General features: G+C 42.1%; 1 protein-coding gene across 1 annotated transcript in view; it reads left to right on the top strand.

Moving 5' to 3' along the window:
• LOC143211224 (uncharacterized) overlaps positions 1–22,584 on the top strand; it is a 392,388-nt gene that overhangs the window by 149,852 nt on the left and 219,952 nt on the right. Inside the window, exon 2 of the mRNA XM_076428690.1 lies at positions 17,116–21,672. Within this exon, the coding sequence (XP_076284805.1) occupies positions 17,148–21,672 (4,525 nt within the window). The 5' untranslated portion in view covers positions 17,116–17,147. The remainder of the gene's footprint in view (positions 1–17,115; positions 21,673–22,584) is intronic.

The raw sequence follows: 22,584 nt of genomic DNA, 5'->3' as shown, positions 1-22,584 counted from the left end.
TCGTAAAGAATTATTAACATTATATATTAAATAAAGAAGTATTAACAATAAATTAGTAGATGAATTTAAAAATTGTAGGAAAATTTAAAAATGTCAATATATTATTTTTCATGATAGAAAGCAGTGGAATAAATTAGACTTCGTCTTCAAATTCTCTGCAGACTCGTAAAGAAATGGACCCTATAAACAATAGATAGATGGACTATATTAACAATAAATTCGCAGAAAAGGAGGATGTTTAGCCAAGCATTGTAAAAGCCTCGTACGCTTTTGTTGCATGAAGAATTAACGTCGAATAATTCTACCAGAGCCCCGGAAATGTTTCAAAGGGGTCCCGAACGGTCTTCGAGCCACACTAAAATTGAGAGAAGAGCACAGCCTGTAGACTTTCCGGTTAATATTTTTCGCTGTTTTCCGCCTCCGAATTCCCCGTTCGACTGCCAGTCCTTTCCGGTTCAGTGATTCCTCCTCGCATGTGAATCCGAAAATCCACGGGCGCTACCCGGAGGCTCGTCGTACAAATTTCAAGTTGCGAGCCGGCAAGTCGAAATAACTTCAGGCCGAAAGTTTTCGGGAGGGCTGGCGAACTACCAGAAAAATATGTAATGTAAGTTACTCCCGGTCTGCTACCCAAGAGCCCTTGCCACGGAATTCTGTCGACGTCCTACGGCTCGGCTCGTAAGTTCATAGGAAATCTACCCCCCCCCCCGGAACGGTATACATTTTACCGGAAAGTTAACATCAGCTTTATATCGTGAAAAGCCGATGCCGTGCCGTGTCCAAACAAAATGCTGTGGCTTCCATTGTTCAACGATTTCGACGGACCCGTTCTCAAATTCCTTTGTTGAACCTGGTTCTATTACTTTGATAAGCCGTTCATGTTCATTTATTGCCTAACCGAGATCAGAAAATATTGGCCGGCTGCATTGTTGTAATTCCCGTGGACTCCACCGGGGAATATTTTTCGATAATTTCCTGCACGATGAACGCTGAACTTCTCTCAAACATTATTTTTTTTATCTTATACTAATACACATCGTTGTTTCCTATATTTATTTCCTTTATTTATTAAAACACAATATAACTAAAGTTCTCGTCGATCTAAAACGTAAGATACCCGACGCGAATCGAGTCATCAAAACCGCGAGATAAATCTCGCAGCCGCAGTGTTACGCCGGTGAAAACGTGCTTTATCACCATTAATTTCTGGTTAAAACGGCTTCGTCTACATCGACGGACAAGGATTGATGACACGACTTATAAGAAAGTTACGATTGTTAAAGTAATTAGTACGATGCGACTTCATAATGAACAGTTTTCGGGTATCCGGATCCGAAGAAAGAGGTGAACTTCCTCGCGACCGACTCGGTGGAACTCCCCGAGTAATGAAGAGAAAAACGCGTGGAACACGTCGGAGTCGCTGACTAAAAGCTTCCACTGACTGTAAATACTCGTTTTGAGGGGAATTGAATCAAATTATTCTACCGGGAACAGTGCTGAGAACGCGTAGATTATACTCTCGGTCACGGGGAAGATCATGAATATGCATTTCTCTTGGATCTTCTGTCAACTGATTACAAGATCTACTTCAAACGCGAGAACTCTGAATTCGGAAATTAATGAGGTCTCAGAAGAGTGGGAAAAATTGCTCTTTCATTATGGAATTACTTCTTCATGCTGTCACGGCTTGGTAAATCATATATATTTTAGTCTTTTATGTCTAATTGTTTAAGAAATAAATTAATACTAATAATAAAATTAGTGTAGAGTTTACTCAACTAAAAAATTCCACTTATTACCTTCTCCTAAAATGATATTCGTTAATTTCGGACTGTTTGAAAAATGACTTGATGTATTCTATCGATTTCTCATTGATTATAGCACTCTAGTGGCTATAATTCGTTTGCCTTCCGACGTACCACTGGCTCTAAATCAAAGTTCCCGATGCAAATCATATTCCGGATGTATTTTACATTTTTCGATTATACCCAGTTCATTCATTTATTCCGATTGCGAGACATTATTCAGTGAATAACGGTTTCTAGAGCACCACGCGGAAGACCGAAGAATAAATAGCTCTTTCAAGGTTTCCCATTGAAATAATGTCACTATTTTGCTTAAACTGCGAAGAAAGCTGAATTAAATAAATGGCAGTCGTCAATCTATGAAATTTATCTACTACTTTCAAAGTCTGCTCATTTGGACGATTCCCTCTGTTCGATATTAACGTCGGTGGTTTATGTTCATTCCCTGGGATTGTACATTTTTCAGTGTTCCCGCGGAACGATGAAAAATGTAGAACACGATGAATCTGAAATACCCGTTGCCGCTGCTCAGCCATTCTACTTGTATTATACTTTAATGGAAGACCCAGATTGGGGCGAAATTAATTTCGAATTACAACTGCGCCGGGATCTCGTTCTGTAACTCGGTAAATTTAACCATTCTCAAATTATCCTTCGCTTTTTCGCGTGACGGGAATTTCCTAGCGCGTTTACTTTTCCAAGCATGAATTTAAATAACCCGGACATAAATAATATTTTGTTTTCCACGATGATAGTTTCAAAAATGCGAGGAAGATACAGTTTAACAGAAGAAATATTCTCTGGCTAGAAAAAGCAAATTTTAGAACGAATTTTATGCGCACATCAAGAGTGGTTTTTGATGTGTTAGACATTTAAGAACTCCAGAAAAATGAATTTCAATGCGGCCAATCGAAAAAGAATATTTTCATACGAGTGGGATTGTTTTCTTGAAATCCGTATTTTCGGCACGCGCCGTTTTTTGTGTTGAATCGCGACTTTCTGATCGACATACCAAATTCCGCTCACGGAGACCTAAAAAAACTTGCAGAGGGAATTCATAGGAGCAAGGGAAATTTCTAAATAATTCGCGTGTATTCAAATGAGTGTGTATAAAAATGAATCTTGATTTTGTACATCCACAGAATAATCATAATATTACATATATGGTAGCAAAGAAAAAATATTTGTATTCCTATCCCAATTTTTAACAAAACCTTCTTACTTGATCCAATGATTTGAGTTACTCTCAGCTCCTGTTTTTTATAAACTAATGCAATTATTTGTAGTGACTTGCCGAAGTTCACTTAACAGGAATATTTTCGCTCTCATCGACCCGCAGAGTGTTATCAAACTTTCGCCGGGCGACGCAATTCCGAGCGAAGAAGTGATCATTGTTTGGAAACGTCGGAACCGGAAAATGCAGATCCATTTTTCAAATTCCACAAGTTTTTCGCCCCTGCTTTCTGAATGGCAAACAGGCCTGTCATAAACAGGAGTTCGCGAGTTACAAATTAGTTCTTAAACTGCTTCGGCGGAGCGAATCAGTCAATCGAATTGCCCGGTCAGAAAGATTCCAGTATACTCCAGCTGTTTGCGGGCTTGACAGGTCCTTTTTTACAATTTGATTCTTCCATCTCTTTCCATTATGCTCCCTCGTCAAAATTAAATACGAATTTGCACAATGAAAAAAATTAAAAGTTCGAGAACAAACAAGATTATTTTAAAATTACTACCGTAATGTATTAAAAATTAAATATTTGAATCTGCTGAGGAATAAAATTATTTATCGTAATAATTTAGATTTCACAGGCAAGTAAACACGTTTACCAAACATTTTCTATGCTATAACAACAATCTAAATAAATGTTTACAGGCTTTGATGATAGTAGAATAGTGTAAAATCGCAGACGTTTCAGTTTAAGTTAGCCGGCGTGTTTACCGCAGCGATCATACGAATCCAACGAATCGAATATTTCAATCCGCATAACAGGATTAAAGCAGGTTCTTCATCGACTAGAAAAAATTGCTCAGTAAACTGCAATCCCCGTTGAATATGTTTCAATCAATGGTTATTGCTCGTTACTTCAATTTGCTCGATACACACGCGGCCATCGATTTTATCCGTCACAAGTAAATAACTCATGTCCCGGTGAAAGGTTCTAATACAGACACGAGTCTTCGTGTTTTTATTTATTAAAGAATCTAAAACTGCACTGCTGGCTCAATATGCAGTGTTGGGCAATAAATAAATTTATTTTAAAAGATAACTATTTAAATAATGATTTAAATAACAAGTTATTTGTTATTTGGATATTCAAATAAAACGCAAAAATAGTGATTTATTATTTGAGCAAGTCTAAATGAATTTATTTAAAATAGTAAAGTTAATTGTTATTTACAAATACAATTTGCAATTATTGTTTGTATTAACAAATAATAAATTAAATTGTGTATTTTCATTCATTGATCCGCCCTCCGGACGAGAGCCCGACCACTGGCGGTATACCTGAAAAGGTTTCCAAAGCAGAGAAAAAACGCGCACGGATCAGCTCTGAATCGGCCGATTATTTACAACCACCGCGCTCCGACAACTTCAACTCCGACAGATGGACAACATGTGCGATAGACCCAAGCAAATTGGAAAAAAAAATAGTTGTATTTACGTAAATATTATACATACGGATAATCACGATATTAATTTCGCCACGTGTTCATTGTATACATGTACAAAATACAAGAAATAAGAGAAAACCAAAAACTATTTAATTGATTTCCACCTCAATCCAAATAATAAATAATCTTATATTTGCAAATAAGAAATAATAAATACATCATTTTCGGAATTATTTAAATAATTTTTATTTAAATAAAAAATTTAGTTATTATTTGCAATTATGATAAAATCACACGTTTATTTATTATTTAAAATAAAATTTGCCTAACACCGTCAATATATACAGGGTGTCCCAAAATTCGTGAAAATCCCGAAAGGGGGTGGTTCCTGAGACCATTTCAAGCGACATTTTCCTTTGCAAAAATGTTATCCGCGGCTTTGTTTGCGAGTTATTAACGAAAAACACGGACCAATCAGAGCGCGACCTAGACGCGAGTTGCCACAGTCGGCCCGGCGCGCCAAATGTCTATTCATGTCTATTGGCCGAGTATGGCAACTCGCGTCTAGGTCGCGCTCTGATTGGTCCGTGTTTTTCGTTAATAACTCCTAAACAAAGCCGCGGATAACATTTTTGCAAAGGAAAATGTCGCTTGAAATGGTCTCAGGAACCACCCCCTTTCGGGATTTTCACGAATTTTGGGACACCCTGTATGTTACACAAATTTTAATTTATATACAATGTATCAATAGGATCAAGCAGTCTACGTAATAGTTTTAATTTGAATTTATTTAGAGCGAGGAATTTTAAGAAATCTATTGAATCGATTCCCGTGAAAACAACTTATAATAGTTGTAGATAAACAATCTGGAACTGGTTATTTGGCCAGCAGTGGTAATTTTAGTCTGAATAATGTTTTGCGATAATAATTAACAGTCAGGCAAGGTCTCTTAGTCTAGAGAATTGAAATTCCATTAAATAATATTGAGCATGAAATATGTAAAGGTTTAAGTCGAATAAAAATATTTTAAGGGAAACGTTCCAGCAGCATTATCAGATCAAATTCAGAATAGCGAAGTTGCAGAGTAACGTTCGTTTTTTAGTTGTGAGCGCTTAAAAATTCAGGTCAGGACCTCTTGAACAGAGGAGCTTACATTCACGGTAAAAAAAAATCAATGGGAATAAAAAAAGTTAGCTCGCAGAAGCAGAAGAAATGGAGTATCGAATCGTCCAATGCTCGGCAAAACGAGCCAAGAAAATGATCCAAGAAAATCAATTTTATACCTCGTCGATTCCAATTACAATACCAATCATCTCACAAGAAAGATTGTCATTGGATAATTGGACCATTAAATTAAGACAACGGTTATTTGATCAAATATACAACTTACAAGATTATGGTCCGGGTTGGGTTGTGCCGCATTTGTGCAATCACCGCAGTTGGAGTGCAGCTTTCTGGAGAATGTTTGTGCGAACTGAGAAAGCAGCAATCGCGAAGTCCGCGTACAAACAGTAAATAAGAAGTTCGTATACCGCACCGCGCATCAATGGAAAGTCACTGCAAATACACAACCGCACGTTACAAGCATCATCGAGTAACTGTTGAACTCGTCGAACTACAATGGGCTGGTTCAGGTAGATGAAAAAACTGCGGATAGATAACGACGCGGTTTCAAAGTCCCTCGTGTGTGTGCATTGATAGGACAAGGCACTTCGTACCGGGCCGGTCCCCGCTCTTCCGTAATCGTGTGGTCAGTAATAATAACACTCGTTGAAAGACTCTCCGTCTTTCAATTCGTGTTGTCACTTTCTTCGAGGACGGAGTGCTACTTTGCTGTAGTTCGTACGCGATATTTATGTATATCTTATACAGTGTGGTTGTCTAGGATTTACTACGGTGGTTTTTTAAAAATAATATAATGTATATTAGATACACTTATGTGCACTAATTTATTACTGTAGTATTATTGATGCAACTGTATCATTTGTGAAATAGACTTCCAGTTCTTCAACAACTCTTTAAAATAAAAACACAATTAATCCTTTCCACTCAAATATTGACTTTGTTGTTGTGAATGGCGACAATTTTTATATTATTAAGTTCATCTGTATTTTATATAAAAAAAAAACTTTTTAAAAACCCCGCTTAGGCTGCTCTTTTCTTTACCAGACTCAAAATTACGTCAAAATTACGTCAATATAGTTTAGCGGTCCACGCTTTTATTTTTTATAGCCACTAATGTCATGATTTTATTTAAATTTATATTAAGTTTTTTCTATCTATTTCGACACACTAATTTTATAACAGAAGAAATTTTGAACTAATTGCTTAAAATTTCGGGGAAATATATTATTAATCATTTAACTGGATTCGGTATTTTATGGAGAACCAGGAGAAAAATTAATTTTTTCCTTTTTAGTGCGTTTTAATATAAGCGTGATTTTTAAAAAGTTTTGTTTATGTATTTTATTTTCTACTTTTATTGTCATCGGAAGTAAGTGTGTATACAAGATTTCAGCAAGATTGGACTATAGGAAGAGGTTTAAAATTCGATTACAAGATTTCACGCATCAACAACAACAACAACACGGCAAGTTAATATAAGCGTGGTAAAAAGCTGATGGACCTTATGCATAAAGAATTCTGTATATAATTTCAAATTGCATAATCTCATTTCTTCACTAATTTCTAACAATGGAATAATACTGTTCCTGTGAGAGAATCAGAGATTTCGTGGAGGGAGGGGGCGTTGAGATTACGAGTGATTCCGGTAAACCGTCCGAGAAACATTATAATTTATCCGGCACTTTCGGTGTGTCAGTGTGTGCCGGCCCTTCATCATCGTCGGCATTAAGATTTCGTCCTTCCGTGCCTCGCGTTGATTAAAAATCTCCGGCGTGTTCGAGAGAATTTCAACTCGAGAGCACTCTGTATGCGAGGAGAGGAGTATTCCTGTCCTCATGCATACCTACACGCCCGCCCGAGAGAATTGGAGAACTCGTCCTGCCATTTTTTATTTCGCCTTCCGCCCTACTGCCACGTAGAATGCGAAAGACGCTGAATTTGCAACTGTGCGAAACGCGTTTCTGAACAACGTCGGATTTTAAGCATTCTCTCGACTCTTTTTTCTCTTCTTCCCTCTCGAGCGTTCGGCAACCCCGCGGAGCTACAATATTCAATTGTAAATTATTCCACGGGTTACAGAGGAACAAAGGGAAACTGTAATTGAAAAAAATAAAGATCCACTTGAAGGCAAAAGCACAATCCGGCAAATATACCGTGCTACTTTGTGAGAGGAAATATTCCCGATCCAGATTGGACTAGCTCTTTGCTAAAGATCTCTTTGCCTTCCCACTAGATTCCCGTGAAATAATTAATCGATACAGGAATGAACGGCTGATTGTTGCGTAGTGAATGCAGTTTGCTTTTCATTAAATGTGTGCAATGCATTCTGACGGTTGTTGCTGCTTTGATGCGTAATTCTACGCGTGCGATTTTGATTTATCACATCAAGGAAATCGAGCTTGTTCTTATACGAGTAATCAATTGCTTATAATTGGATAGCGGCTCTTTATGCAAAATAAAATTTGTATACATCAATTGCAATCTATAGAAGCTGAGTAAAAATTTATTTCGCTCATTAATAATTTTTATATGATCAAAATTGTATATCTACATTGTTAAACTCTTTTAAGCTTCTTATTGTTTTGAATTACACCTACTCATTTTTGTCATAAATGCATAAAATCCGCAATCTATTTATAATACCACGATTTTATGTACAGTTTTTATGCAATTATCAAGTCTTGCAGACAAATTTTAAGAAACTGGGACTAAATTAAACCCTACTTTCATTGATAATAGTACTTGTAAATCCAAAGTAAATAAAAATCGTACGAAATTATATTAAATTTGTCATAAATGCATAAAATACACAGTCTGTTTATAATAGTACAATTTTATGTACAGTTGATACAATTATCAAGTCTTGCAGACAAATTTTAAGAAACTGGGACTAAATTAAACCCTACTTTCATTGATAATAGTACTTATAGATCCAAAGTAAATAAAAATCGTACGAAATTCTAATAAATGAAAACGATCTGCACTCTCTAATCATCGTGTAACAGAGCCCGTATCACATAGATAAATCCTTGAAGAAACTCCTCGCCGTCAATATTCCCTAAAACAGTGAAAATATCGAGTCACAGGATTAACGAACCAGGAAGTAGTCGGAAAGGTCAGAATGCGAAATGTTACCGAATATTACCATGTAAAAAGGAGGATCACGGGGCGCCCTTAAAAACCAAGCGTTGTCATTTAGAATGCGGACAACCCGGTCGGGCTTTCCACGAACGGTTAGCTACGGGAGAAGATAATCCACTTCGCCTTTCCATTTTTCAGCGGTTCCATCCCGCCCGGGCCCGACCTCCCGCGATGAAAACATCGTGGAAGTTTAACGCAACGTCCTTTGTGTTTTTACACACACCGGATGGGATGACCATGTTAATGGAACCAGCGTCGTACGTGTACACATCGCCGGGCAGTTTTTACGCACACCGGAGAAACGCGACAGCACGAGGATTAAGCGACAGGGAAAAAAGACTGGCCAAGGCCGGACAGAGGAAAGCGATTGCCACGATTTTTCGTGTAAGGAGAAAATTACTGATCCGGAGGAGCCGTACGCTCCTCGGGGGTCCGGCTTTGATGAACGATCGGTGCGTGCACTGACCATTAACCTTCTCCCTTGCCTGTCTGAAGCTGTAATTTGAATCCTTCTCTTACGGCCACGGGTCGAAGTGCGGGGGCGCCAAGACAAATGCAGAAAGTTCGCCGGTGAACCAGCTCCGTGTATACCACGATTTTCATAAACTAATTACAACGACTACCATGAATCCCAATCGTGTTCGTTTACGGCAATCGCGAGGCAATAGATTAGAATCAATTTCACCTGATTCCGCCTAAACTCGTCGCGTTTGCTACTAGTATAAACTACAAACGCCTATCTTGTGGGAAGCAGAATTTACCTAATTAAAAATTAATTGCAAACTATAATAATTTTTATTTTAACACCCTTTATAACAGAAACGGCGGCCCACTGCTTTGAAACAGACCCAGCAAACAGAGAATCAGCGTTATAAATAAAAATGACAGTTATCCTAAAACTTTCTACGATAAAAATCATTAATAAAAAGTTGATTTGATAATCAACATATATTTATAATTTGATAATAAGATAATGTGATAATAAAAAAAGATGAAATTTAAGATAATGTACACGAAACATAAAGAAAAAAATTCGAAGAACAAAATGATTAAAAAATATCGATTTTTATACTTGTTTGGTGACAAAGAGATCTGAAATGTTTAATATAAAAAAATAACGATTTTAGTCGATGAAATGCTTGTTATTCTACGACTTTTTTTCTTTTTGGTTATAACAGTTATGGTCCCTGCATGTACATTTCATCAAAACCGCATCGATAAATCAATATGTTCGGAACTTCCGGGTACGAGGACATCCGGGAAAAGATGTTCCGCCGTGCCGTTGATGGTGTCGCGACACTCGAAAAGCTGCCCGGGTAAATTCGCGAAAAATCGGGGTCGCGCGAATGTTCCGCAGGCAGGTAAAGTTCGTCGTGTACGAAAATCCCGCTATCAATCTCGTATCACACAGCTACGAGGATCCAATAAAAATATGTCCGGCGATATCGTATCAGAGCTCATCGATCATCGTCGTGACGTCGAAACGCGCGAGTGCGAGAGCGCGGAACCGGAAAACTGCAGTCTTCGGGTGACAATCACCTCGGGATCATCGTTTAGCTGGTTTTTTGTTCTGTATTGTGGAATCACGGTACGAATAGTCGTAACGATATATTGTTTTCCCTGTTAGAAGGTCGACGGGACGTTTGTTCCGGGGAGATTAAAGGCCCATTCTCGAGCTGTCTGTTCGCCGGATGAGCTGGCCGGTGAATAAGGCAGCGGCCCTGCTCCCGAAAACATAAAACAAGGAAAAACCCACCGTGGGCCACGCAATGACGGAAAATCGCGACAATATTTCACTCCGTCATCGGAATTCTACGTGAAAAACGCCTTCATTGTTACACCGTGAGAGAATGGACGCGACTCTAATTCGACGTGCAATTGTTTCAAGCGTTTTTTTTTTGTTTTTCGGCTTTTCCGCTTTTTCCCCCGTCCGATCCCTGGAAGACCGCGCTTTAAACGTTTCGACACGGATAATATTATGGATCATGCGCGAGACCCTTTGTCGTCCACCTTCTAGATTTTATGGGGCTGGATTGTAGGTTTATGAAAGAATTTTTCCTCACATTTACATTCAGATTTCTCTGCTTCAGGCAGGAAACGTTTATTGTTACATTTCAAGCTGGGGATGTTTTATGTGATCAAACAAATCTGCGATTAAATAAAATCTACTAATAAAATCTAATAATTTATTCTATGTGGATTTTTTTATATAATAATTTATTCGAATTCTGTATCTCTCGTTAATAAATGAAAAGAATATATTGGATACGCGCGAATCTCTGTTACGACCCAGTACTGAACAAAATGGACGAAATTAGTAGATTGGGTTGCTGGTAATAATTAATTAACAGCGTAATGAAATGACACGCTATTTATTTCGCCGTTCAAAGGTAAAATTCTGTCAACCCGAGCGCCCCGTTTCAATTTCCGTCGCTCCGTAAGCAGACGGTTCTGAAACGATGTTTACCGTAATTATTTCCGTTGATACCGCGTCACGTGACGACTCTCATCGGTTCGAAACCCGCGTGTCATTAAGGATTCTCTTTGTTCCATCTTCACAGCATGGTGAACACGCAGGATGCGCCGACGAAATCTCGCAGAACTCTTTCGGCTCGTAACCGCGCACCGCCTGAAACGCAACACATTCGGAATTGCGCGCGGAATGTGGAATTAAGCGGAAAATATTGCGTCCCATATTTCCATGCAAATTGGACGGGCTCAGTGCCTTCTTGCAACCGACGACCGCGGATGAATAAAGGTGCGCGCCGGTGAAGCGACGCTCGAGGACGCCAGGAAACCATGGATGGAACGTCTACGAGCCTCTCAGGGGTTAAATGTTGCCGCAGAGGAGCAACTTCTATGCATTATAATGCATAGAAACTACCCGCGTTCGAGATCCAATTCATTTCACTCGGAACGGATAGACTGCGCTCGTAAAAATTCTTTCGTGCTCAGAAATTTTATAAAACAATTCCGGCTTCTTCAATGTCGAAGCAACATTTCTGTAAGCGTACTTTATCTCTGAATTTTTCAGATTTATTGCGTTTTAAATTAAATATATTACTGTGTTACTGTTACACTGTTTGCATCTCATTAAAATGCTCAAAAGATTTTATTCAACATTCTTGTTCCCTACAATTAGACATAGACAACTTTTCAATTATTTTTCGTCCGTGTTGTTCTTCGATATAATTTCAAATATCCCGCAACAATTTATTACCGATCGTTGCGAACACAACACAATGAATCATTAGAGGTATGATACACGATTTCATTAAACCGCAACGAGCCAATTCCACGTACTTCATACGCTACTATATTTTTCCCGATCAGATTTGCGTCGCCAATCGATTATAGCATCGAATTACTTCGTCTGACTGTTAATGCACGTTCGCTGGAACTGTATCAAGCCCGACAGCCACAAACATAGCTTAATTCCTAACCGTTGCGTTGACCCAAAAAGGCGACTGCAATCAACACGGGGTCTAAAATATTCTCAAACAGAAACCATAAGTGACGCTTAATTTGTGGAAGCTGATACGAATTTGAGTGCTCGAAGTGACAGTAAAACTGATGTGAAAGAGGTACTATTTAATTACACCAGAATTACATTGGAAGTAACGTGTATACAAAACTGAATTGGCGAAGTACAAAACTCGGAAGAATTCAAAAACATTGTTAGACCATTTAAAACTTGCTAGAATTATTAAAAGAAACAAATATTGTTTGAATTATCGATCGTATGATTGTTAAATTAATAATATGTTAGTGTTCTCGGCGCAACACGGTTCGATCAACTAATTACGAAAAAGCAAATTTTGCACGTTAACTTAAACTTTCGAAGTTTCGATCCATGTGTGGATCCTTTTCAAGAAAGTAGAGAAACTGCGTTTGCTTCATGGAAATCTTAAAAACGGAATTGTAATGTATTAACACATGTTGTTCTCATGTCGTCGAACAAGCTACTGGATCAAAGATGCAAAGCCAATGAAGAAAGCCGTTTTTAAGATTTCCATAAAGCAAACGCAGTTTTTCTACTTCCTTGAAAAGGATCCACACATGGATCGAAACGTCGAAAGTTTAAGTTTACCTGCAAAATTTGCTTTTTCGTAGTTAGTTGATCGAACCGTGTTGCGCCGAGAACACTAACATATTATTCATTAAAAGAAACATTTCATTTTCCATAAAAGTCGGCACATTGAATCGTCGTTGTATTAAATCCGTTTAAAAAACTCTCCCGAGGCCTTATCAATTCTAATCCCTTCTTAATGCTCACTGTGCGAGAAGAGATGAAACATCCGAATCCTCTTTGTAGCCTCAAAAATATCGCGACAGTGCCCTCCACGGGAGTCAGCTTCCACTCGTCATCCCTGCCAGTGTCACGTTGACAAAGGCGAGTATCGTCGTTTATTGTCACGAGTTTCCCGGACTCTGTGGCACCGGTGTCTCCGTGGATCAAGGTGTTCTCTTTCACGAGGAACAATGCTATCGTGCTCGAAAACCGCGGGACGGGTTATCGAGGGATATGATCGCCACTGTTTTCGATAGTTCGGGCGTCTTGTTAGCCTACCGTGAGTGGTTATCGGGTAATGGAGCATAGTTAGCAGGCGACATACACACTCGTGATTCCACGCCGCACATGGGACAACAGATTGATAACGGCGTTCGTGTACCTGTGCCATCTGTGCCGGGTTCCGGTCGCTGGAAATGATTCGGTTTCGGCTACGGTTTCACCTTTAATTCCGGCTCGAACATTGCTTCCGACCGCGCTCTAGTTTCTCCGGTTGCATTCGATTTTGCCGGTGCTTTTTGCTACCGAATTTTTATTTCAGCGTTTTGGATCTGATCGCTGTTCTGATTACGATGCCGCTCGAGTTTCGTGTTTAGATTCGATTTCGGTTTAGTTTCACCGCCTTCGGCTCCCGTTTCACAATCAACTTCAGCCTCAGGCTTCGTCGCGTAGCTTTGGTCCCGATTTTAGTTTTAACTCTCATCGTAACTTTAGGTTTAGACTTCCTTAGAATTATAGATTACGAGATAACGCAGAAAATGGGTTGAAGTTAATATTGAACAATGGCACGAAGTGACCAAATATGAACCACTTTTTGTTGATGTCATCTTTTTATTATTTTAGAATGTTCTCTTTCCATCAAAAAATTATCAGTTGTAGATGCATTTCCTCCCTATAAGATTGTGGGGTCAAGTTTGTTCAAAAATTAATACAGCTTGGTAAAAATATTTTTTTTGCGGTTTGTCATTTGCAGGTTCCAGCGAAAGGGGGTCTTAATATGGTACGCCTTGAGTCCCTAATATGACACCTAGTGCCATATTCGGCACCCACACGAAGAATGTCAATAGAACCCTTGGTAGTGCCATATTTGGAACTCCATGTGGACTGATAACACTAGCTACTGACCAAGAGAAAATGAAAATTTCAGCCCAAACCACCAGTTGGCAAACATTAATATAGATAAACTGAAACTACTGATATGTTCAAACATTTCAAAATCACTTGCCTTCCTCTAACCACAAAAATATTCAACACGTGGAGACACAACTGGCGGAGGATCGATACTAAAATCTATAGAACGGTGCGAATGCACTACACACTGTTGGGTAAACATGTTAAACTATTGTTTGAGGATTTTCTCACTACAGAGCGACTTCTCCTTTACAAGATATAAGGTAGTGCCATAATAGGTACCTATACCATATTTGGGCACTTTACCCTACATATTGTTGCATCGGTCTAGCGTGTGTAATATTCCGGGGGGATTAATCACTTTGCGTTGAACCGTATTAAGCGAAAATTAACGGGATCAGCAAACCGTTAATTTCCGCCGGTGTGTTCTCGCTTAATAAGGTGTGCGCAATCGTTCGCGGGGGCGGAAACTGTTGAATCCGGTGTCAAGCAGCAGAGGAGGTAGCGCGCAACCACCGTAACACTTGGTGACTGCGTTCGAACACAAATCGCCCTTGACTCTTCCCCGAAACTTGGATTACACAAGCTTCTCGAAGAGAGACAAGCCGTAATGCGTCCCTGGCTAAACGCCCCGTCGTACTTCCGCACCAAAGATTGCGATTGGAATCCGCTGTATGTGCGGATCCTTTTAGGGTGTGCGCGCGCGATTGATAGGATTGAATCGTTCCGAAAAAGAAGTTCATTTCGCACCCCCGGAGGCTATAAGGTGCGCGTCCGAGTTTGTTAAGGGTGAAATTGATAAAATCGAAGATATTCGAGGAGAAAAGGGAGGGGGGCGAACAGAGGCTTCATTGATGGCGATGTTGATCCACTAAGGGGCCACGTCCAACGAAATTGCGGCCCATTAAACCCACAGATCTCGGGACGTTCGTCTGTGTCCATCTTCACTATTGCTGCAGATTACTCGGGCTAGATTGCTGAAAGCTTTCGGCTTTTTGCTCCCATTCGCTGCCGTTTATTGAATATGCTAGTACCCGCTTGGGGAAATCAATATTCCCCGGTGGTGCAGTAATTGGCACGATTGGATTTGTTCACTTCTTGTGCGTAATACTGTTCATCAATATTCTAGAGATTTTATGATCGCGATTCTTTGGTTTAGCATGGACAGCGAGTACAAACTATGAAATGCCTTTATACAGTTTTGTAATTTTCAATTAAACACCCGAATTCAATTAAAAGCATGCTCTTTGGTAGTATAAATTCTTGTACCAAGTAGGAACAGACAGTACTGGTCAGACATAGGAGAAACTCGTTCAATGGCACTCGAATCTAAACTCTCCCTATAGGATGCACGCTGCAAAAGAAATCGCAATGGCATTCAGAATTCAATTATTTCGCGGACAAGTACTCGCAAAAAACTCACACTGCAGACACGAATCGATAATCGTTCCGTCGTATCCTACATAAATTCAACATCTCGAAAGCTTCGAACTCTCGATGTGGAATAAATTTCTTTTTACTTAAATAGAATGTACCCAGGGGGTTATAACACGCCAATAAAGTTTCCATCGAATCTGAATAAATACAGCTTCTCACTGTGCAATGGTTTCCCTTTACGTTCTCTGGCTTCTGTTAATAGCAATTGAATGGATAAATATCGAATACAAATTCTTGAAACTCTGTACCTTTAATTCCCGGATACATTTTTTAAATTGATCGACAACTTTAGATTTAAAAAATGTACAATATGTGCTATGCACGTAAACGCAAACTGTTTATTTTACGGATTATTTACTCGAAGAACAGTTCCCACCTAGTTCACAGTTTCACAGTAACTATATTTCGTCGACGAGGTGAGCTAAAATGATTCGATCGATTGAGCCGATCTTCGAGTTAAAGATTGAATGGCGAATCGTCACCGGGGAGGAAGTCAATCAACGCGGCTTATCCTGACGAACGAACGTCAGCGGTTGAGCATCTTCCGCCAATGGAAACGTAATTTGGCAGCGGGCCAACCATGCCGAAGACTCACACTGTCACAGCCCCCGGCCGTGTGAATAACGAGACATTTCGTCGTTCATCTTTGCCACGGGATGCCTAATGGCAATATTCCAAGCCTAACCGAGAGCCGATGGTCAGCCGCGGTTACATCGCGCGCCGTCAATGGTCATTTTAACAATTCCTGTTTAATGGATAAGCAATTTCGCAATCCGGAGCCTAGCGAACGTTTAGGGTGAAATATTCTCCTCGGTCTTCCGTGATTGATCACGTTGATATCGTAACTTTCGCATAGCGAACCTCTACCGTCGTTAATTGGAAATTCACTCGGGAAGCATATTGAAAAAAACGTCGAGGATATATAGCTGGGTTCTTTCGAAAGAGATAGGCACGTTCGTGTCGTAACTACGGAGCTGTGTGTCAACCTTCAGCGTGGATAAGTCACGCGTGAACGAGATGATCTACAGGTTTGCACTGCAAGATTAGGTTTTTAGAATGTTATCGAAATCAATTTGAGATCTCATTAAAACGATCAAACAGGAAAATAAGCAATTCATATTTCATGTCCACTTGGAAAACAAAAAGTCAAAATAATATATATAATGTTCGAGGTCAATATTTCGTGGTTAAAACTGTCGAAGATTCAGCTAAACGATCGTTCCAATTATGAATTAAACCAACTTCCATTCAGCGATCGCAATCTCCAATCGACCTCCACCGAAAGCACGTCTAATTTTCCATCGTGAATGGGGTCTCCCTAAACTCGATCCGACCAAAATAAAGTTAGATTAGCACCAGCTCTATCTCTATTTGCCGAGGAGCTCGGTGGTTCCCAAGCAACTGAATTGCGCGAAGGCTTACCACCCCGAAATCACAGCCCCATTCCGATTCATCTTCCGGAAGACTGAACCTTCTCGTTCCCATCCATACCGAAGCTCTCTCTGGTTCAATATCCATAACACCATAGATATACACCAGTTCTAATCGTCCCCCTAATCGTTTCTGTTCTAGGATCAGGACATGACCGTCAGGGGAGAAAGGTGATGCGTCGGAACAACTGTTGGCTGGCCGTTCTGGCCTTTTCGACGGCGCTGCCAATTCTGCGTCACGGTTCGGCACGTGAGCGAGTACCAGTCGTCTATGGCAGCCAGGTAGACCACAGCGAGGTACCGTACCCTACTAAACAATCCTCATCCGGTATTGAAGCCATTGACCAAACGGACGCAACATTTCCCGAGGAAACCATATCGCACCTATCGAGAACCAACAAGCCTAATTATCCAACTAGTCGGGTAGCTAACAGAAACCCTGACCTAGACTGGCGGAGCGTGGAACATGCGAATCTGCTCGATCATGCCCGACGAAGCGATGATCCATTCGGAGAAGTTCCAAATCCTGAGGCCAGGTCCGAGGAGGTTTCCCCGGATTCGAACGAGTCCACTGCGAAGGAGGATCGAGCAGAGGCGACGTATAGATCGCTAGGTGAGATCAACGGGACCCAGGAACCGGACAGAGCGTCCCAAGTTTCGGAGGCACGAAGTTTATCATCGCGGATCCATCGCGACACGGTGAACGTCTCGCCTGGGACGACCGGCGACGTGATACACAGAGATCGAGGGATCTTTCGAAGGGCAGCGAGCCGTGAAAAAGGAGACGGCTGGGGGAAATATCGTCGGGGATCGCGTGGCAGTCTCGTGCAACCGGGCCATCAGTATTACGGTCACGTCGGAAGCAGTTCCCGCGATGATGACTCGGTGACGAGCTCCCAGAGTGATGGGGAGAGGAAAGCTGGATTCGAGGATCAAGTGGGAGATGAGGCTTCCGGTCCGGTTGCCAGCGATATTCCTGGTGGAATCGATGTTACATTGCCGGAGAATTTTGGGGTCAGAGCACGATCTTCTGCTGGTAGGACTGTGAACGATGATGGGCGGTCTGATGGCGGAGGCGTGGAGACGAGAGGCGAAGTGTTTGCGATGGCTGAGAAGGAGACCGGGAGATTCGATGATGAGTTTAAGAAGGTGCAGCAAGTTGGCCGGGATAGTTTGAATGTGTTTAAGAAGGCGAAGAAGAAGCTAAATATTGATCGACACAGCTCACGTGTTTTGCAAACATCCAAGAGGATGGATCTGGAAGAAAAATTGCAGCTTGTAGACTTTATGAGACCCAAGAAGGAAGAGCCCGAAGCATTTAGAACCTCCGAGAGGAAAGTAGACGTCGAGCACCGACTAAAACTTTCGCAGACATTAAAGAACTCCGAGACGGAGCTGAAAATCGGCGAACAACAATTATCTTTCTCGAGTCCCAGCCAGGAGACCTCGCTGTACAGTCTGATGACCATCAAGCGTCGACGTCGCAGAAGTACAGAGAGCTCATCCGAGCGAATTCGCTCGAGCTCGAGGAATCCACACGAAGCTGGAATAAAGTCTTCGGAATCTCGGTCGCCGTTTGAGTCGGGCTGGAGCCACAGTCCCTCGAGGATGGAAGACGAAGAACGGGCTTCAGAAGAGGAAGAGGTAGTCCCGACGTCTTGTAAATCAGCGGGAGCGGTGGCGGAACGAGTGTACGTGCCCGGTGTCTCTTCGCAACAGAGATCGACGGTAAGCAGCGAGAACAATGCTGGTGGTGGTCCCTGTTCGAGAAATCAGGATTTGTTCCACGAACAAGGATCGAGCACTGTCGTTGAGTCTGCGACGATCATCGGTATTCGTTCCGCACTCGATCCTCCACCAACCAACCGGAAAAACGGGGAGCACGGTGTCTCTGATACGATTGGCAAAGGATCGGGCGGTTTAGGGGATGGGGACGCGTCGTCTAACGAGTTTCTTGCCTCGTTCGCGGTGACAACAGGAACCAGAAACGATCCTGTGGATACCACGGCGAGTTTAAAGGAACCCCGAATCGGGAATGCGGCGTTAATCGCGCCGGTTCGCGATCGAGGGGATCGAGCGGATACGTCGAGCAGTGCTAACGAGGATTTGAGGGTTGATAAGGTGGCTGGAGTTGGCGGGGACTCGGATTCCGAAGATGGGAAAGATTGCGAGGATAAAAATGCGAAGTTGAGTAGACTGGACGTTCCTGATAAGGATAATCGGCTGCAGAGGACTGATAGATCCAATTATACTGCCAATGAGGATCGTGGAGATCGAGGGATTGAGGGATGTTTTAGACGACCGCGTGGCGAAGGTTATTCGGGGGATGGTGTTCTGGATGATTTAAAGTTAAATGGACAGGATGGTGGAGATAGAGATGAGGTGGATAGGCATTCTGAGAGTTATGATGCAGACGGAGAGTTGAAGAATGGGGGCAAGGGTGAATCGTTTCGCAAGGATTATGGGTCTGATCGGGCGGATGATGGGAGATTTGATGGGCAAGGTGGCGATGAGAAAGATAAACAAACTGCATCAAATGGTACATTTGTTCGTTCAATGAATCGGAATAAAGTAGAAGATGTTGGAGTTACGAAATTAGAATATTCGAGGGATCGTGAGGATAATTATTTTAGTGGGCAAGGTAACAATGGCAAGGAGAATGGAGGTACATTAAAGGATGGACTTGTACATCCTATAATTCACGATAAAGAAAAGCGTATTAAAGAGAAGGAATTGCATAATGGCAGCAGTCCCAAGGATAATGGCGATTCTACTGAACAAAGAAACAATGGAATGGATAATCGGGGTATATCAAAGGACGGAGGTGTGGATTTAATAAGTCGCAAGGGAGAAAAGGAAGTAATAGCTGAGGAACTAGTTAATGGGAGTAATTATCAGACTAATGGAAATTTGGGTGAACAAAGTGACATCGATAAAAATCACAAGGAGAAAGAACAACTCATTGCTCAAACTGAGGATAATGGAACAGTATATTCACTGAATCACAATAAAGAAAAGCATGTTGAACCCAACAAATCAGATGATGGGAGGAATCCTAAGACTAGGGATAATCAAACTGTACCGAACACCGAATCTCTCAATTCACCAAGTCCCACCAAACAAACAGTAACTAAACCTAACAAATTAGATTACGATGTCAACCTTGGCTCCAACACTAAACCCACTCAAACTCCCCCAACCACCGAGCCTCTCCATTCGCGAACCCCCAACAAAGAACCCGTTATCGCAGCAAAGAGATTATCCGCTAAAGACTCCCCCAGATCCGATAAACCCGTTGAAGAAGCTCGCGCTCGCCTGATCGTCTCAAATAATGAAAAATTGATCGGCCGGCTAACTGGCGAAGCGGTGAATGATCGCGACACAGCGAAGCCAGGAGTCTCCGGAGCCGCAACAAATAATCAAAATAACGATACGGAAGATAAAAGACGGTGGGGTCGGGCGCATCGCGATAAGACCTCTAAAAAAGATTCCTCGACGACATCGCCGATGAAAGGATCGACGTCGAAGGACATAACAAAGGAGTCTGGGAACGCTTCGACGAATTCCGAGCGTGGCTCGCCGGCGGTCGGGCGAAATTCCTCGTATCTGGAGAACGATATGAACACTCTGAACGCGGAAAGAGCGAGCAACGTCGTCGAGAACGCTGGCAAAAGTGCCGGAGATCGATCTGGGGGACAGGAAAAGGCGATAGGAGAACGTCCGAGGAATTCGCGACTTGAGACCGGTTCGCGCGAGCCTACGGTGATCAATTCCACGGATAACGAGACAGTTTCGAGTGCATCGGACTCGCCGAAAAAAGAAGCGAACATCCGATCGATCTCGTTAGCGCAGGATTTTTACGAGGGTAATGAGCGGACGGGCGTAATTGTTACCGAAGGGTCGGGGGATTCGTCGAATCGAAACAACGGGAGGGGTAACGAACCGGGTAGACCTGGTTCCGAGGATGTTAATCCACCGGGAGATGGAAGGAATAGTGCTGGCTTGATGGAAGACCAGCTGCGTCCCCGAAAAGAAAGGAGGTCCTCGGTTAGGAGCGGTAATCCTGACACGGGGAATTTGCACCCGGGGACAGATTCGAATGGCAGCGACGTGGCGTCAAGTGTCACGTCCCTGAAGATCGATCCTGGCGGCGGCAGCGACGTTCCGGGGCTAATTCCGCTGGATCGACCGCCGGAGTCTATCAGAGGAGAGGATCGATTGGTTCCTAGCGAGAGTTACGAGTCAGTCATTTCGTTCAGCGAGGTGTCTTGGACGGAGCAGGATCCAGAGGTCTCATCCTTAAACACCGACGACCTGGACCGTCCGTTGGAAATCGATTCCACGGTGGCTAGTTTGGAGAACGATGACTACACTCGTCTGGACGATGAGCTAGCGGGTTCAGAGAACGCTTCGGCGCACGAACGCACGAATCAGGATCAGTGGCCAGTGAAACATAGCGCGGTTGTCGAGGGTGATCTCGTTTTAGGTGGCTTGATGATGGTTCACGAGAGGGAAGATAGTGTTACCTGTGGTCCCGTGATGCCTCAAGGAGGCGTGCAAGCATTGGAAGCCATGCTGTATACGTTGGACTGGTTGAACGAGCAAGAAATCGTTCCCGGCGTCAAGATCGGCGCGCACATCCTTGACGACTGCGATAAGGACACCTACGGGTTGGAGATGGCCGTGGACTTCATCAAAGGTAGGTTCAGCTTGTTTGATATCGGTTACCGCGAAGATTGGGGCGCGATACCGACTGCCCGGGATTATGATTGACAGGATATTGGGCACTATGCGTCGCGCGATACGCTAATTCCGGAAACCATGCTGGTATCGCTGATGGATTTCCCGATGTCCGAGTGATGAGTTGTCGCGAAGTATATTGGCTTTGAGTCTGATACCAAAGGCTGATAGATCTGCCTTGGGATTGAGGATCAAGTGTACGATGCTTAGGCTGTTTTGTTTGGTTATATCTCGTCTTCAAACATTGCTGTCCTGCATTCTGTGATGCGTTATATTGACGGTACAACTTGTATACATTCTGTCCCGAAGGATCATTAACGTACCGCTTTCATTAAAATAGCGCTGTGACCCAAATGCGCTCTATCTTTTTTTTGCTAAATTTCGTTTACCTTTATTTAAATAGTAGCGGAGTTTTGTGCGATCTGTGCAGCTTTACCTTAACGACTGCAAAAAAAACCTTTCCATCCAGCTGTTTTGTTGGTCGGATAGCCTTGAGACGCGTGAGGTAAACATACCGCTGGAAATAAATGTAATTCAGAGCATCCTGGCTGTACGAAGTTTCGCGACTTTTCACGTCGAGAAAAATTTTCTGTGGAAATGTTGGAAACATCGTTTTATTATGAGCGGGCACGAATTATTAAACTGTGATCGCTGAAAGCGGTTAATACTCATTGCTTCATTAGTCTAGACAGAACTATGATTTCATTAATGCCGTTATTTCTCATTCACGCCGTGAATACAATGGACTTCCAGCAAAGTGTGTCTCATCGGGTGCGACTGGTGCAAACTGAATGCAACTTCATCTTGTAGAAGCGCTTCCATCCTCGGAGGATTATCCGGCGAAGGGTATTCGGATTACTCCGGTTGTTTG

The sequence above is a fragment of the Lasioglossum baleicum genome, chromosome 8 (assembly GCF_051020765.1).
Source record: "Lasioglossum baleicum chromosome 8, iyLasBale1, whole genome shotgun sequence".
Classification (NCBI taxonomy): domain Eukaryota; kingdom Metazoa; phylum Arthropoda; class Insecta; order Hymenoptera; family Halictidae; genus Lasioglossum; species Lasioglossum baleicum.
This window is presented reverse-complemented; position numbering and strand designations above follow the sequence as displayed.